This window comes from Nesoenas mayeri (assembly GCF_963082525.1).
Source record: "Nesoenas mayeri genome assembly, chromosome: 10".
Classification (NCBI taxonomy): Eukaryota; Metazoa; Chordata; class Aves; order Columbiformes; family Columbidae; genus Nesoenas; species Nesoenas mayeri.
In genome coordinates, this window is record NC_137560.1 from 9481890 (window position 1) to 9500287 (window position 18398).

The 18398-nt window shown below is 38.7% G+C and overlaps 1 protein-coding gene across 1 annotated transcript in view; it reads left to right on the top strand.

Annotated features, from left to right (window-relative positions):
• Positions 1–18398, top strand: part of DOCK3 (dedicator of cytokinesis 3) — a gene marked incomplete at both ends in the record, with an annotated part of 193529 nt that overhangs the window by 140141 nt on the left and 34990 nt on the right. Inside the window, 11 exon segments of the mRNA XM_080350585.1 lie at positions 953–1039; positions 3276–3468; positions 3751–3878; positions 4866–5012; positions 7104–7202; positions 9370–9464; positions 10751–10826; positions 11925–12025; positions 12296–12354; positions 14473–14621; positions 17301–17386. Coding sequence (XP_080206711.1) covers positions 953–1039; positions 3276–3468; positions 3751–3878; positions 4866–5012; positions 7104–7202; positions 9370–9464; positions 10751–10826; positions 11925–12025; positions 12296–12354; positions 14473–14621; positions 17301–17386 — 1220 coding nt within the window.

The following is an 18398-nucleotide window of genomic DNA, read 5'->3' on the forward strand; positions in this document are numbered from 1 at the left end:
AAAGAAATTTTAAATTCTTAATTGTAGTGTCTCTAGTCAATACTTAAGGTCATAGCAACATCACAGCAGATGTGTTCAAATTATATACTCACAGATAAACTTAATTCCAGCATACTCTAAAGTTACAGTCAGAATCATATGCAGCCTGACGGCAAGTGTACTGTGATACCTGCGCTCATGTTTAATACGTTATTTTGAATATGGCCCATACGACTTCATGTGGGTTAAGATACTACTCAAAGTGAGTAACGAGGTGGCTAAGTTTTGTTTCATGTTTTAAAGACCATTGTGCTAATTATATACTTGGGTGTTTAAAAGTTTTAAATAATAATGTGAAATGTGTTCTGTGTGCCTCAGCGAATCTCAAAATGGACCTAAAACTTCCTGGTAATATGAAGGTGATTTGTAATCGCTAATTTACTATTTACAGATATTTTGAACACCTACTGTAATTTGCCAAAGAAGTAGTTGCTGTGAATGCTGTAAAACAGCAAAACAGAGTGGCTATGCTGGTGAGGGAAGCTGCCAGCAATGTGATCTCTTTCTCAAGCTGCTCTGAAAGTGAGAATAGCTGCTCTAATCTCCTGTTTAATTACCCATTAGTGGGCATAATAAAATGAGCCACAAACATGAGAAATAGGTGCACAGATTTTGCAGGCAAGTGACAGTGAGTGGAAACAGCACCTTATGAATGCAGGCTGTCTAGGGGGCTTTGTTTTTCAGTTGTGTTGATCAGAGGTACAGAGGGAGACCAGATTTGAGGATGGGGTTATGTTCCCTTTTTATCTATCTTTTTTTTTTTTCCCCTCCCTTCTCTCTACATATACACTATGGTATTTCTTTCTTTGGACTTCTGTAATTTGAAAAGCCTGTCCTTGTTTAATCTTTGAAAAGTTTACTTTTTGTTTCCCCCTTGCCACTATGTTGCCCCTTGATCCCAATTGCCCCATAGGCCTCTCAGCCTGGAGGGCAGGCAAGCGGAGCTGGGACATGTGCCCCACAAAAATGTGGTGGTGCTTCAAGGCCGTCATTTAATTCTGTAAGTAACGATCCCCAGAACTGCACAAGTATTTCATCATGGATGTTCCCAATTGGTTCTTTTTCCCTACCCCAAAACCTCTTTTCCTGCGTATAAACTGGAATTTAATGTTTAAGTGGCTGGTACTCTAATACTAGGAAATTTGGAATATTTCCATAATTAATGGAACAGCTTATGGCATCCACATGCTGAAAAGACACTACTGAGGGCATACACAAGATTACATACATCACATTGTTCAGGAGAGCCAAGGAGACTATGTATTAGTTCTGGAAATCTGGGCAACTGTTAAATATCTACAGAAGTGCTGGAGGCCCTAGCAAACATAATTTTCTTCACACTCGTCGTCTTATCCAGGATATTAGAGAGATCTCAATATAGTTCTTTCCAGCAATAAGATTAAAACTGATTATGTCCTTCCTTCCAGGCAATTAGTTTGACATGAGTAATGTTCCAGCATATTTTGGGGTGTTGTACAAAAAAAAAGGGCTCTTCAAGGAACTGATGATGTAGCTGACCTTGAGACAGCTCCAGAGCTTCCTGGAGAGATCCCCTGCATATCCCTAGGTTACTGCTGGCAATCCTAAATCACCACAGAAGTCATTCTACTTTATAGTAATTGTTAGAAGTAAGTTTAGGAAAACTCCTGTAAGGATTGTTGGGCTGTTACTGTATTATCCCAAATATAAAGATGATGACTGGATTTGTGGCTGTTATAGCCTTCCAAAAGTACCATGAGCTATTTAAATGATTCATATTTGTTTATTTTGTTAGTACATTATATGTATGTAGCAACAAATAGGTGACAACACCCAAGAGGCTATGGGGGTTTTTGTGTAATCTGAATTGATTGTAACGAGACAAGATGTTGAGAGAGATAACGAGCACGAAGAAGAAAGAGGTAAATTTATATTCAGAATCATTTAATCAGCTCTACGGTGTTAGTTGTAAAAATAATTTAGACTTTGCTCTAGGACTATTAAATAGATATCACTGTTGTTTGAAGGAAAAGATACTTTGAGGAGAGACTTGGCAAAGAAGGAAGCTGTACATTCTGCGGGATTAGGAGAGGCACGTGCCAGGTGTTAGAGCCAGCACGGGAGAGGTACAGAAATGTTTATGCAGTGAGAAAGTAAAAAATCTGTGGGGAAAATGAGAGCTTGCAGAACAGAAGAAATCTGGATGATGAGGCTCTGGAAGGGCAAAGCTGAACAGAGATCTGCAACAAAGTTTGGTAAACCTGAACTTGTGCAGGAAGGCAGCGTGGTTTGTGTGGAGGGCTGTGGGAAGGGGGTGGGTGTCGTGGGGGACTGGGGCAGCTGGACCCAAAGCCAACTGTACACCAGCGCAGGGAAGCAACCAGCGGGGAATTTCAAATAGTTGTAATGAAGGGAGTAGGTATGGGCTGTGGGTAGGTTGTAGAGGAAGAAAGAGAAGAACTCTAAAACATTAGAGGTGTGTGGCAGTTTTCAGATGCCAAGTCTTTGGAACTTGAGGATAGAGCAATGCATGGAATTTTCTACTGTTATGAAGAAATTAATTGAAAAAGTGCAAAATTAGAGATGAAAAATTTTGTTATTGATGTGCTGTTGTTGTTCCTGCACTGTACGAAACACCTTCAAAGATCACTCCAGCTTGCTGGAAATATCCATTATTGCAAGAATCACGTGCACACTTACTTGCATGATGTGATGCCTCCTTCACATAAAGTCACAGCCCACCCTACTGCAGAAATACTGCAATTCACATGGCAGTGCTATCGTTCAGGGTCATTCAACACGTTCATTACTTCAAAATATTTTCTGAGGAGTTTTAACTGTCTTATGTAGTTGCTCAGTACTAAAAATTGGTATCGAACTCTAATCAGAAGCAGGTTTTATATTTATTGAAAAAAAGTACATCAATAAAAATGAACCCTTCTCTGTTCTCTGGTACCTTAAGTTTTTTTTCTGTTTCATAAGCTGCATCCTAAAATACAGCCTTTTGAAGCTCTACAGTGTCTGTGGGGTCAACTTATAAGACGACTTAGTGTTGCAACAGAACCTTTTTTATAATACTACATGTGATTTGTTCACTCTGACCTTTAGTTATTGCAAAACATTAGCACCAGCCACAGTGCACTATTCAGAAGTGTTTTGCATATCCTTATCTCAGTTTTAGCGTTGTTTCCATTTTGCTGTATTTAGCTGTAGCTACAGACTTCAAAGTGTTCCTTTTCTTCATTTCCGTTTTTCAGGCTGCGTTGCTGAACTCCTTCCCCGCGATCTTTGATGAGCTGCTGCAGATGTTCACTGTGCAGGAAGTTGCAGAGTTCGTGCGGGGCACCCTGGGCAGCATGCCCAGCACAGTCCACATCGGGCAGTCAATGGATGTCGTCAAGTTACAGTCTATTGCACGCACTGTTGACAGCCGCCTGTTCTCTTTCTCTGGTAAGACAGTGATATCTCAGGTGAAGTCTTGCCCCTGACTAAGAGCAGGAACACAGTACATTACAATTCATTGCTGAATGCCAAGAATCTTGGTAATTATTTTTCTCGGTGGCATCATTGTTACATATATTCACCACGGGTACTTTGTAAGCTTCCCTATGGTAAAAAAAGTTTATAAATACATCATGGATAAGTTGTAATAACTAAACATTGATAGAAATATGTACAAATCAAATCTAAGTCTCTTTTGGAAGAACTGTGATCTGATTTTCCTTCTTTCAGAGTCCCGGCGCATCCTGCTACCTGTGGTACTTCACCACATTCACCTTCACCTACGACAGCAGAAGGAGCTACTTATCTGCTCTGGGATCCTCAGTAGTATCTTCTCCATTATCAAGACCAGCTCTTTGGTAATCTGCTGCTTGATTTTATTTTTTTTTTTCTTAATTGAACTGCTGATTTAGTGAAATGAAGACTGAGGAATTTTTATAGGTTAATACAGGGTTTTTGAAAACCCTTTTAAAAACGAAATTCTACTAACTTTCTGTCAGCAGGAGAGCATCTGAAATGAGGGTCTGCGCTTGTGTGTGTGATTCAGAGCATTCTGATCCATTCTGATCACACACTCTTCTCGCTGTTAGGAGGGTAAAAAAGCATACGCATTTACCAGGTTTGACACTGTTTAATTTTCTTCATCTGAGCCCAGAACTTTGATGTCAATAGAGTTCAAAAGCTCTACACAGCTCTAGGACTTGCACTTCTGCAAGAGACAGTAACTAGCACCTTGTGATTCATGTTAAGAGAATACTCTAAAATTATCCAATCAATGAAATCACACTTACTTCTGGAAACTGCTGCTGAGTTTAAACACTCAGCTTTGGTGATCATAACACTGATCTCAAATGGTAACTTCATCATTTAAAGTAATGCTCACAGAGGGTGGTGAATTTTCCCTACCTGACTCTGAAGGAGGAAGCTTGTGGTGCTAAATATAATTCATACCAATGAGTATTTCCAGTTACAAGTTGCGATTTTGTGTGAAAGGAATGAGATGAAAGGTATCGTGGTAATAAGCCAAAATAATGCTGCCATCAAAAGCAATTCCTGAACATAATTTGATCCCATTGTGTTCTAGAGTGTACGCAGACCTTTGACTATAGATTTATCTTTATGGCTGTGACTCTGAATGTGTCCATCAGAGGTTGAGGAGGTAACACACATGCTGGCATCACAACAGTATCTGGTACCGACGATGAATTTGATTGTACTTCTCTGAACCTGCATTCTGGAGCACTCTAGCAAAACAAGTATTTGTGGCATGGCTGACTCAGCAAAATTGTCTTTGCCAATTCCGTTCTCTCCGGTTTCTAACTGTCTGTTTGCTCACCACTCTGTAGGAGGGAGATGTCGTGGAGGAGGTTGAGATGATGGTGGAGAGCCTCCTAGATGTGCTTTTACAAACTCTGCTTACAATCATGAGTAAATCGCAGTCTCAGGAGGCGGTAAGAGGGCAGCGTTGCCCGCAGTGCACAGCAGAAATCACTGTTAGTAACTAACAATCAGTTTCTATTTCCTGCTTCTTTAACCTATGGTTCAGTCCCTCACCACCAACGGCACCTCATTATCATCTCTGCTGCATGAACACCCAGGGCTTTGTCTTTTTCCCGTAATAAGCCACAAATCCATTCCTTCCTCCGTGCAGTAGAGAGGTCTGCAGGAAGCTTGTGTGGATTTCGAGGTTATTTTCTTGTTTATCTTTGCAGTTGTGATTGAGAATTATTGTTTAGAACTGGGGGCACATGCTGGCTGGGCAGCTGCCTAGGGCTTCACCTCTAAATAGGTATCACCCAGGGCTCTAAGAGTGTCAGGCTCTGAGAACAGACTGAGAATACTATAATGCTCAGTAGACACATCCCTTTACTTAACACCCTGTAGAGCTTCTGCCCAGGTCCGCTGATTATTTCATGCAAATGAAACACAACATAATTTTGAAAAAGAAATTAACATATCCTAAGTCAAGTGAGCTGTTGAGCTTGGTGGGAGAAGAGAGAAAAGCCACCACTTTGTCCAGACTGCCAGCATAAGCCTAGGGGAAGAAATTTTTTCTTTGACATGCAATGGAAGAGGAGAAAAATAATGGAATTTTGCTGTTTAGCTTTCTTCTTTTCTGGATTTGTTGCCCTATTCTATTCTAGCCTATTTTAGTCTATTTTTGCTTGTCAAGAGTCTCTAATGCAGCTTTTACACAATGGACAATGTTAAGCTGTTGTTCAGAATATCCCTTTTTTTAGACTTGCTTTTTTATCAAATAGCTGAAACCTCAAGAAGCTGTTGGGGGCAGATGTACACTGAGGTACACTTCACACAAGAGGAAAGATCGGACCTTTCCATGTTCGCTCAGATAAAGTAACTGACCAGTGGTGGAATCCTAATAAAGAACAAGGCATATAGTAGTTTTCAGACATGTACTTTGATACAAAACAAGAAAGGCACTAGCTTGCAGATGTCCTGTAGCATCTCGATTTCCTTTTACTTGTACCGTTTGACTTACTGTTATTTATTACCTGCCACCTCACACCTAAGAGCACACCTTTTTTCCTAATGAAGTTCAGCCCTGTAAAGTTTATTGGAACAACCTGTGTCAAAGCATCTGGGAAGATGCTTCAGCCAATTAGAAAAAAAAAAAGGTAGTGGACAGCCTCAGGCATAAAATCCCTTGTGTTTGTTCCCAAATTTATATTTCACAGCACAGTGATATATGGAATCTTATTAGATACTACTTAGAAAGTAGCCTGTATATTTTCCAAATTAGTTGCTTGCTGTCACAGAAAAAGATAGTGTTGCGCAAGGGACTGGCAGTCAGAAGACATACCCTGCATTCTTGGCACTGCCTCGCTCGTTATCTTGGACAGATTGCTTAACTTCTCTGTGCTTCGCTTTCAGATATGTAAAATGGGGGAGCTCATCTTTGGAAACCACTTTGGGATACTGTGGTAACTGGTTAGGGTGCATCTGCTTTGCAGGCCAGAAACGTGATTGTAGCTCATGTAGGACTTACCCAAACTATATTCAGAATATCTTACTGCTATCCTCTTAGTACTGTAGCTCTGACAGAACATAACTTGGTGAACGCTAATGAGCCAAATATTTACAAGATTCCAGACACGTTTTGTGGCTCATACTGATCCCGTGCTGTCAGCACTCTGCTGTTTGGAGTGTCTGAGCCAATGAGTTTAAATAATTCCTGGTATGTCTGCATGAGCTGCAGTCACACCTTTGATAGACACAGTATATTAAGTAACTGAAAAAGGTGATTGTCAAAAACTGCATGCGTGGAGGGAGATTCATTAGTGTCTGTATTAATTTAAATTATTTTTGTTTAGATAACAACATTGGTAAAAAGACCTTTAAAACTGCATCTGTGGAAGAACCTCCAAGAGGTGTATTCCTGTGTATTAACAGCAATTTAAGAACAGTTAACATGCAGTATTTTTAATCTCTGTGCATGTCAGCTTTCCTCTCATAGGCATTGGGGCCATTTCAGACCCCTCCCTTTATACCTTACCGCAGGTTGAGTTTTATATTTATGAAAATTCAGATTTCCTGAATGAAATAATCTCTCATTTGGTCAACAGGGAGAATATGTCTCCTGCCTTTTATCTCTGCTTCGGCAGATGTCAGACACCCATTTCCAGCACTTACTGGACAACTTCCAAAGCAAGGATGAACTCAAGGTACAACAGAACATCATGTTTGTAGAATGAGAGAGCAGAGGGGAGTCTCCGGCATTACTTGCTCTGCTATTCGTTCCCATTCACTCGCACTCTATTCATGGACCTTCCTTTCACCTTTATAATAATAGGTGTTGCATTACAAAACATTTAAGACCACAGGGCACTGAATTATCTTCATAACAGCAAATAAAGTGGCAAGATAGATGTTATTAGACAGAAAATGATATTGTACCATAGAGAACACAGTAAAGAGGAACAGGTTTTTTGATTCCCGTGAATATAAAGTCAGTTGTTCTGTAGTATTTTACTAGATGTTCAATATGCACTGGAGCTTACTTAAGAAGAGTGTTGATTGTATGCCAAAACATAATTTTGAGCCTTTTTGGGGATACAGATGTCTCTAGCTGATAAAATCTTTTTTTTTTTTTGGGAAAGCAGAAACCTTGCTACTCCACTTGATGCATGCTTCCCAAATTAGTGAACGTGAACTTAAATTAAGGCTATTCATGAACAGAAGTGGTTGGCGAGGGGTACAGACCTCTCTGGTGGCTCTTTTGCCACTGACATTTTGAAATTGCATATATCAAAATAGCAGAAACTGACATTTTATCTCAGCTTCCACAGGAGAGAGGAGTATCTCTGACAGCAGTCTGTTTAAAAGGCAGAATATTTTCATAAATATGAGATTTTATATTAAATGCTTTTGATTAGCCTGCCACTCAATAAACCATGAACAATATGGTGAATGTAATGTGGCAGGAACTTATGTTGCCTTAACAAATGAAGTGGAGAAACAGTGAGAAATCCTCTCTGAAGAGGCTTTCAGCTTCTAAATATTTCATGTGCATACAGAGAGGTTGAATAAATCAAGGAGATAAATTTAGGATGATAGAATTCTTACCTCGAGGTTCCAGGGTTCAGTGCATCTCACATTAATAGTTATCTGAGATTACTACCTTTCACGTAACTTGAATTGCTCATGGGAAAATTATTTGGTAAATTAATCCATATTAAATTTTAACACATATTTTTAAAAGCTACCTAAACTATAGTTGTTATGTCAGACCAGTGAAAAGTTTTGTCATTGAATGGAAATCTATCTTTAGACCCATGAGAACAGACACTCTTAGATCTCCAACAATCTAAGGGTATGTTCAGGAGTATCATAGAGCCTGAAGATTTTTATACCCAATTTTTTCTGACTATCATAATAAGTAATAAAATATATTACTTTTTTTTTTTCCTTCCAGATTTTGCTGTAATAATATTTCCAATACTTCTTCTTGGATAGAAAGGCATTATGTTTACTTACCACTGTTACATCAAGGCAAAAATTAAGCCAAAGCTCCAGGAGCTTCTGATGCTTTACTCTTAGCTCAGTTACACCAAGATATTAATATTTCCTCATCCCCCCCAAATAAATGCACAATGGTAGGACAGTTTTGAAGAAACCTTGCACAGCCACTTTCTGTGCTCTCTTCATTTTGTGTCGAAGAAAAACAAAACAATAAAATCATAGTTTGCGTGGCCAACAGTTTGGCATGCGTTACCCTCACTGTTGTTCTTTACAGTTGTAGAGGTGCAGGTAATCTAAAAACAAATGCCTTCAAGTCTGGGGAAATTTTTGAAAGCAAATATTGAGCTGATTCTCTTTAAGAGATCTGTTCTGCTGCGCATTGCCTGGAATGTGGTTCTCTGTTACTATTTTTAAAAGTGTATGGAGGAGGTTTATGGGGTTTGGGGGGGCAGGGTTTGATGAATTTGTGACATAAGTGCAAAGGAATTTGGACAGATACATTAATTAATTGAATGCATAAATAAATAATTATTATGATTCCAGTATATTTGAAAATAGCTGCGAATTGACACCGGAACTCTAGATTATAATATGAGAAATTGTATACAATTACACACATAAGGAAGTTTTTATCTCACTGTAGAAGTTAAGATTTAAAAGACAGCTGCAACTTGTTTAGTACATATTAGATGCATGAAAAATTAATAGCACCATATCCCAATGCATATCGTTTCCACGTTTTCAGGGGAATGGCCTAGTGACACAAAGCTTGGCTGGAGCATACTTGGCTTATCTGTCTGTCTTATACTCAAGAAAATAGATTAAACTGCAGCTGCTCATGATATTTAATTTTTTTTCCCTATGTGACAGGAGTTCCTCCTCAAGATTTTCTGTGTATTTCGGAACCTGATGAAAATGGGTGTCTTTCCTCGAGACTGGATGGTGATGAGGTTGCTTACCAGCAAGTAAGTAGAGCAGCAGGTATAAACTGCTGACATTCTGTATCAGAATTCTTTTACCCTCAACTGGGTAGTTAAAGCTTGTGATACAGTGTGTTTCGTCAGACTGAGGTGTGGTGATCAACAGGAATTCTGGAGTGCTCATCCTCGTTCTGCAGTTATTTTAGCACTCTGGACCAAACTGAGACTTCTGTATTTGTTCTGTTTCTTAAACTATACCAGTCTGCACAGGTGTCAAAGAGTTAGAAGTTAAACCCCAAAGCTGAAGTAGCTGCGCAGAGGATAAGAGTGTTACAGCAGCTGAGATAACACATGGCAAGGAACAGCCACCACACCAAGTGCTAGTAACAGGCAGGCCTCTTACCCCCTTTCTCAGTAAGTCACTACAGTAAATGTCTGACATTCACTCCTTTACCTACCTAGAAGGACTCAGTTATTTTAGAAAAGAAGGAGCAGACCCTAGCGATGACACCAAGTGCTCCGCCACGCTGTGTGCTCTGTGAGTTCACCATGCTCATGACAAGTGAAAGAAGTGGATTTCAGAATTTCAAGCACAAAGATCAAATTAAAATCTGTAAGACAACAAAAATCCACGTGGAAAGAGTAGCTACCTCAGATGCTGTAGGTTACCTAGTTCCCTTTGGCACAATTTTGCCATAAACCTTTAGACTGATAGGTATGTGTTACTGCAAGTGTTGCTTTCATGTGAAGCTGAAATGTGCTGTTTCTTTTGATACTGTCTACATACTGTTTCTTAATTCCTGAATTTATCACATGCCTTGATTGCCTTTCACTAAGGTGTACTTAGCCATCTACAAAAAAAATACCAGAGAATCCAGAACTGGCAAAATACAAATATGTTGAGTTGAAGTGTGAGCCAGATAAAGGACGATTGCATAGCTGAGACTGAAAAGAGCTCAAAGGTTTTGAGTTGTTCTTCTCTGGAAAAAGTATTTCTGCTTTAAATAGGAGAAACGTGGGTGTGTTCTTGCATTTCACTGGAGATAATTTGGTCCAACCATGCAAAATAGACGGGATTTTAAATGCTACTGTGTAAGTTCCAAAATTTACAATAATGATGAAAATTCTTAATCTTGTATCCCTTAGAACAAACGTTTATTAAAACACAGAAAGACTTCCGTGCAAATCTAGTAGCGATTACATGAAGAATGCCTGTCTCTGTACCTAAAGTAACATCAGCACCACAAACCACTGTAATATGTTATATTCCAGATTCAAATGTTCTTTTTCTCTTCTTTTTTTTTTCCTTTTTGTTTTGGTTTTGACTGCAGTATCATAGTTACAACAGTTCAGTACCTGTCTTCTGCACTGCATAAGAATTTCACGGAAACGGACTTTGATTTTAAAGTAAGAATTGATACTGAGAAAATGTTACAACATCTTTTTAAACTAGCAGTAACAAAGGAACAAGAGCTGTTCTCCACAGAAGCTGGTTATATTTGCAGTGTTTGTTTGAGTGTCTATGAGGAAGATAGAATCACAGAATCGTAGAAACATTTTGTAGTTGGTAGAGACCCTCGAGATCGTCAAGTCCAGCTGTTACCCAACCCTGGCACTAAACCATGTCCCTAAGAAACTCATCTGCGTGTCTTTTAAACCCCTCCAGGGATGGTGACTCTGAGCTGTGTCCTCCCTGCCTCCATCTAGAGGCCGTAGAGCTCCAGATGATCTAACTCATAAAAGACAGGAATTTGAATCTGCTGTGGAATTGAGGGGAAGCAGAACAGAGACACTGTGAGATCAAATCAAGACAAGCCCCTCATAAAGTAAACAAGTATCTTCCTTTTGTAGCTGCTGTTGGACAGATTCACGTCTAATAAAAGATAAATTTGAGCAACGCTTCTCCTGAAGTTGGGGCACTCAAAAGCTTCCTCTCCCAGAGGCTCTTTTTCTGGCCACTGACTCAAGCAAAGCAGAAGGCAGTATCTTAGAGAGTGTTTTCCCTGTATCTGATGTAGTTGAAAATGGGCAACAGGTTCAGTGTTACTAAGGAAAAGCTGCTAGGTATGTGCACACAGCATGATGGCAAATGCCTCATTTATTTGGGAAAACACACTGAATTAAAGGGCTGTTATTTGTGATATAATGTAATCTCTGGGTTTTTTTGAGGGATAAAATCTGTTTAACCTAGAGAAAAAGAACACTTTAAAATTTGCTGGACTCACCAAGCTTTATACATTTTTGAACTCTGGTGCTAAGAGGAAAACCTAATGGCATTACCCTCTTGAGGTGTTTAGTTTTAGTTCCTACCACCTTTTAAATAATCCGTTGGTACCTGTAAGAGTTTGGAATCTCAATAGTTAAGATACATATTGATTAAGGTAAATCTTGATTACAAAAAGGAACAGTCTGATTCTACATCTAAAGGAACATATATCTTCCTACACTTGTTTAAAACTTACTCCTTGGAGTAGAATGTTATAAAACTTGCTTCCTGTGTCATAGGTGTGGAACTCTTACTTCAGCCTGGCGGTTTTGTTTATAAACCAACCAAGTCTCCAACTAGAAAATGCCACACCAGCTAAGAGGAAGAAGATTCTAGATAAGTAAGAACATGTTTTGTTGGGTTCCCAGCTTTTTCTGCCACCTCAAAAATGAGAATTCCTTTTCTACCACAAGTCCTTGTGATTTATTATGGAAGTCATGATGTTGAAATGCTTGGGAAATAAGTAGATCTCCTAATACAATGATCAGTGATTAGTTGAGTTTTTTAATATTCGTATGTTAACTTAAATGTGAGTTTGATTATTTTTTTTTCACATGACCTCCTTGCCTGTTTTTGTTCATTAGGCAGTTGTCTCTCTCCTCTCTTTCAGATATGGTGATATGAGAGTGATGATGGCGTACGAGCTCTTCAGCATGTGGCAGAACCTGGGTACGTCTCTTCCTTCTCTGTCCTAACAACCAAAACCAAAGTTAACCCTGGAGTTCTGCTGGATTTTTTTTTGTTGTTACTTTTTGTAGCATCATGGAATATTTATTTTCTCTTAAGAGCTGTAAAGCCAGGAGGCACTTCTTTTCTCCCACTGGAAACCCTTTTCTGCACTCTCAGCATACTTTTGTATTTGAAATAATACATTCCTATGAATTTGAACACTTTCTTCTCAAGTTTGGGCTGTTTTGACACATCAGTGACAGTTTTTATGTATTTGCAAATATAAAATCATTTTTTTCTAATCCCTTCAGCTGTGCTGAAGTCAGTTCATATGGTGATATACTGTTATTCTGACTTCTGTCTGATCCATGGCTGTAAAGCAGAAATTTAAGTTTTCAAAGCTCTAATCAACTTTATCGATTTATAGATGATTGAAAAGCCAAAGTTGTCATGATTCAAAGTTATAACTACGTGTGTTTGATAATAAAGCCCAGAAGTGGCAAATAGCAAAGCTGCTTTTTTGGTGTCTTCTTCAGGTATGTAGGACACATAGAAAATCCTACAGCACTACTTTAAAAAGAAAAAATAAAAGGGCAAACCAAAGCAACAGATAAACTAAACCAAAACCCACAAAAGCCTTGTGCACAATAATGCAATGATTGTGATAAAATTTCAACTTCTGTAATTTATTTGATCTGTTCCTGTATTTTGTGATTAAGAAATAAAGCATGTTACAAGATACAGAAAAATATATCTCGCCACAGGTCTCAAAAGGTAGAGAATTTTCATCTAGGACTTGTGCTTTTATAGAAGTGTGTCGCAGCAGTCCGGTTTAGGTTGTGCAGGATTTGATTAATAAAAGAACCAAATAACATCTGTACTGCATCAGAGCAAGTCCAGGATACTGTCTCCATCAGTATGGACATGTTTGGGGACAAAGAAGAATGTACTATTCTAGAGGAAAATAAAACATGTTGGCTGATAGATATCACAAATGATAGAAGGTTCTGAGAACAGCTAAATTATTAAGATGGCAAAGGAATGATACAAATCAAATTGAATAACTTGACAATGGGGCTGCAAGCAATATATTAAAAAAGCCAAATATGAACATTTTATATGGAGGAATATGTGTAGGAGTGCTATTCAAGAAAACAAAGACTACAGATGTATCTTGCTGATAATCAGCTGAATGGGAGCTACCTGTAAAATGCCATGAGTAAAAAGGATACCATAATCTTTGAGAAAATATGCAAGAATCTTGAGTAAGAAAAGAATGATGATATTACTGTTACAGTTTTTTCATAAGTGCACTTGATTCTAGAATAGTTTGCCTTATCATAAAATACTGAGTAAGCCTGACCTGTCTTGCACAAGTAAGATGATACAGCCAGACTTGATCACAGTTTCTAAGCATCTGTGTGGAGAATAGGAGGCTCTCCAATAGATCAGAGATCAAATAACCAGAAAATGATGCTAGACAAATCCACATAAGAAGCGAGAAGCCCATTTTAGATACGTAGATACAGAATGTTGTTCCAAATATGGCTACTTTGATTTATCCTCTGCGACTGCACAGTGAGCACGGCACAGAAGAGGTTGTTAGCAAAGCGCCTTGGGTCTCTGTTGCCGAGAAGTGACGTATTGTGGTCCTAAGCCAAGGTCAGTTACGAAATTGTGAGTTTCAGAGCAGGAGGATGAAGATCTCTGTAGTTCTTTGAAATCTCAGTATGTTATATTAAATACCACTGTTCTCACCAGCCCTTTCAAAATGTTTTTCTTCCTAAATTAGAAGTATCTTTGGACTGACTCTTTTCCCTCCAGTTACTATGTTTTAGTTTGGTTATTTTTGACAGTTTGAATTCTTTTGCAAGTAAAATACACTGATAATTTTTGCTGAAGGCTTTCACAGTGAAATTAAAAACTCTCCCAGAGACTTGGCAAGGAATGATGTGAAGCAAATACTGTTTTTCCAATCCTTTCAGGAAATTAATGTGTTTGCTTTTCTGATGCTCACGCCTGCTACTTTGTATACGTCATTATTGCAGGGGTCGCCCATTTTCTCAGTGACAGATAATGGAGGCTTTTATTTAATTACAGTTGCTTTGTGTTGTACAGGTGAGCATAAGATTCACTTTATTCCGGGAATGATTGGCCCCTTTCTTGGTGTTACACTTGTTCCACAACCAGAAGTCCGGAATATCATGATCCCAATCTTCCATGACATGATGGACTGGGAGCAGAGAAAGAACGGCAACTTCAAACAGGTGAAGTCGCTTCCCAAGCATTTGCAGTAATCTTTTTCTAGTTCCATCTGTCTGCAACACCCACCTGGGAGCAAGGAGTTTGTATCTGTTGATCCATTTCTGATTGTGCAGAAGATGACATCATGCAAATATATAAAAATAGGAAATGTAAAGCATAATTCACAAAACTATTACAAGATTCCCGAAATGATTTAAATGGTGTACCTTACATCAAACTACATTTCCCATGAACATAGGGAAGAGGAGCGATATGCTTATCACATTGGAGATGAGGAGGAGAAAATAATTTTGTAAGTGCTGGGCTCTCACTGCTCCCACTGGCTTCACTTAGATGATTAGTCAACCATTAAATGGGTCAGATTGAGAACCAAAAATGGAGATGTAAAGATTTAGCCAGTATCTGTGAAAACAATGATCATTGCTTCTCTGTCTTCAATTTCCAGCTAGATAGTCATATGATTATACCATGCTTTGAAACAGGCTTTGTGACTGTATGTTTTTTAAGAAATCGTAGCAGCTGTCCCGGAATGGTGATGCCCAACAACAGTTCTGTAGTTTCCACCTGCTGTGAGCTCTGACTGCAGAACAGGTAGAGGAGTCTTCATCAGTCTGTTGCCCAGTCATGGTCAGAGAATTGCTTAAATGTTCCACTGCAAAACAGACCTCTGAAGTGCAAAGTATTAATGAAGGAAGGATTAGTTTGGACTGGATCCTCAGATGACAGTGCTTCATTGTCATTGTGTTTGGGGCAATACTGGTGGCAAGTATCTGCAAATAAGTGCTCTGAATTAGTAAAACCTTTTATTTAAATTATCATAATTCATGTGATGATATATCAGCCACAAAGTCATTAAAATACCAGATCTAATCTGTCATTCCAGGAGAATAACAGACCTTTTCCATGACCTGACTTATTAAAGGCTGCGTGGAAAAGTACCACCAGGAGCTTATGTTTTCCTTCCTCCTCAACTCCCTTATTATCCCTACTATTATTACTATTATTATCATTACAGTAGCATTTGATCGTGGTCCTCTTTTTGCTGTTTTAGAATAAAAATAGAAGAGTCCCTGCTCTGGCATTTACATTTACAAGTACCTACAGTCATCTTAAAGTTTCTGGATCAGTTTGTAATTTCTGTATCAAGATGGACTCTTCATAATCTTCATTTAACTTTTATACTCACTGATGTATTCTAAACTGGAGCACCAAAAATATTTCTTAAATTACTTGTGGAGCAAACTTCCACATTGTTTTATTAAGCATGTGTCGTAGCTTTCCAAGATTAAAGATAGAATAGTCATCTGTGTTAGTGAGAATAAAATAATTAGTTAAATAGCACAAGATGTGTTTAACCATATTAATATTAGCTCCTGGAACAAGGAAGTTACTTGCCATCCAGTATAATGCGAGACAGTGGGACAGATGCATTACTGGTTTCTGTCAAGTCATTGTAGATCACAAGCAAAGAGAAAGTACTTTTGTTGTTGTTTTTTGTGGGTTTGTTTTGTTTTTGCTTGGGGTGGTGGGGGTTTTGTTGTTTTTTGTTGTGGTGGTTTTTTTAAATTTTGAAATTCCCTTTACTTTTTGAATACTAAAGGGCTTGTTAGAAAACAATGATCCTGGATATTCATTTTCACACCCTTTTTTTATGTTGTTCAGTAGCTCTTCTTTTAACAAGGGTATTTTTTCAGCAGCGCAGGTTAACAATGCAGTGTGATTCATGAACTAAATCAGGTCTCCCTGTAATGATTTCAGAAGCAAGATCACCAATGCTATTTGCGTGCCACTGGGTGATTTGCTTTTCCTTCTCATCTTTGTTTCCTTTGCAATTTGCCAGCTGAAGAACACAAAGAAACTCAAGCTGTGCTTGTCTTTACATAAAAACAAGCCATATTTCTACAGTTTCAGCCTTTAGGAACCTCTGTCTTAATTAGTCTGAAAGTATGTTGTCTACAAGATTTCTAAGACTACATGATTTTTTTTTGTTTAATGTTAAATACATTGATTTCTGCACTTGAATCAATTTTATGGGAATATCTTATATCACACTTGATAATAGGACATATTAGACTGAGGGAGAAATGGAGGCATATTCAAAAACTTTGTAAGGGAAGAGAAGCATAATGTCAGGGCCCTTAATCTAAGTGTGAAAAGAGAATGTATCATATAATCCTAGAGAGGCTTGATAAAAATGGGTTTAATGAGCAAATAATCTTCTAATGTAATGATGACTGGAAATCAATTACCTACCAGCAGAACCATCACAGCAGACCAGCGGTGATCACACCAGGAATTAGTTTCTCTGCACAGATATTCTGTTATGGTACAGGATATAGTCTGTCTGATACACCGGTGACCGAGAGTGCGTCCGAGTGATTTATTTGATAAGAGAATAAACTTCAGAAATTCCTGTGAAAAAGAAGCAGCATTACCTCCCCTTGGATGTTCGTTTAGACCCTGATAAGCAAAAGGATAATTTATTTTTAGTGCTCCTGTTTCACTGAAAAATGAGAAGAGTGTGTTCATTTAACTGAGGCACAGAGAAATAAATCATTTGCACGCAGAAGTGGGCAGCCGCAGGGCATGAGAAATAAAATATTCTTCTGTTCCTCCTAGTGTTCGGAGCTCTTGTCTTCTACATGAACAGCTAATTTGTAACCAATCGCTTCTTCACCCAGGTGGAAGCTGAGCTGATCGATAAGCTGGACAGCCTGGTATCTGAAGGAAAAGGTGATGAGAACTACAGGGAACTCTTCAGCCTGCTGTAAGCTCTGCAGTTTCTGCTCACGCCGGGTTGCGCGGGGCCGTGGCAGGAGGCCGGGCAGGGAGCTGTGCAGCTCAGCTCCAGTGCTCATCTCCACAGAAAGCACTACAGGCATTTCTGGCAGGTTTTCATGACACGGCTCAGTGAAATAGAAATATGTTGCTCTAATTCTGAAAGTATAAAACCCTAAATTCTTCTTTGTCTTCTTTCGGTGAAATCTAATACAAGGCTGCATGGGTAAGTAGTTTTCATCCTCCTATCAAAAATTTCTTTGCTAGAGGAGCCAGTGCCTTTCTTTTTACATTGGAGTAAGTGAAATCGTGGCCTTAGGATTGCTCAGAGAAACAGTGTGCTGTCTAGCAAGTCGGGCCCTGTTAGAGCAGAAGAGATTTTCCTCAGCATTTTCCTTTGCTTTTTCCAATTTTTGATGGTCATGTTTTAGTTGGCAGAACAGTTGCAAGTTGCTTCCTCCGAAGTCCATCATGACACTGTATTTCCAATCCCTTTCACACCAAAAATCTGTCATACTCATAAGGAGAAACGTAAAGATTTACCACTTAGTTATCTTTGATTACTGATCTGTCTCCAAAGTTCATTTCCGGTGATCCTAGTTTTTTTCAAAAGGACTTATTTTGAACTCTGAGAGTCCAGAGCAGTTAACCGTAATTCTTTTAATATTCCAGGGAGCCACAGAGATCATCAGCAGAATTTTACCTGTATATTCCAGACAATTTTATGTGGCCCTCAAAAGCATGCTGGCAGTTTATGGCATAAACCTCTGTTTCACTAGAACCAATAATTGTATTTCTGAATTTCACATTCATTCATTTTCAAGAGAGATAAGCCTGCCCATCCTCTGTGCTTATCCTTAGGAAGCATGTAAATGTATCCAGTTTTGATTTGTGCACATTCAGCCTTGGGAAGTCTGGCATTCTATGTGTACAGATAACATAAGTTTATTTCAGGGATAAAGGAAAGACAATATAGACAACATGTGTATTTTTTTTTAAAT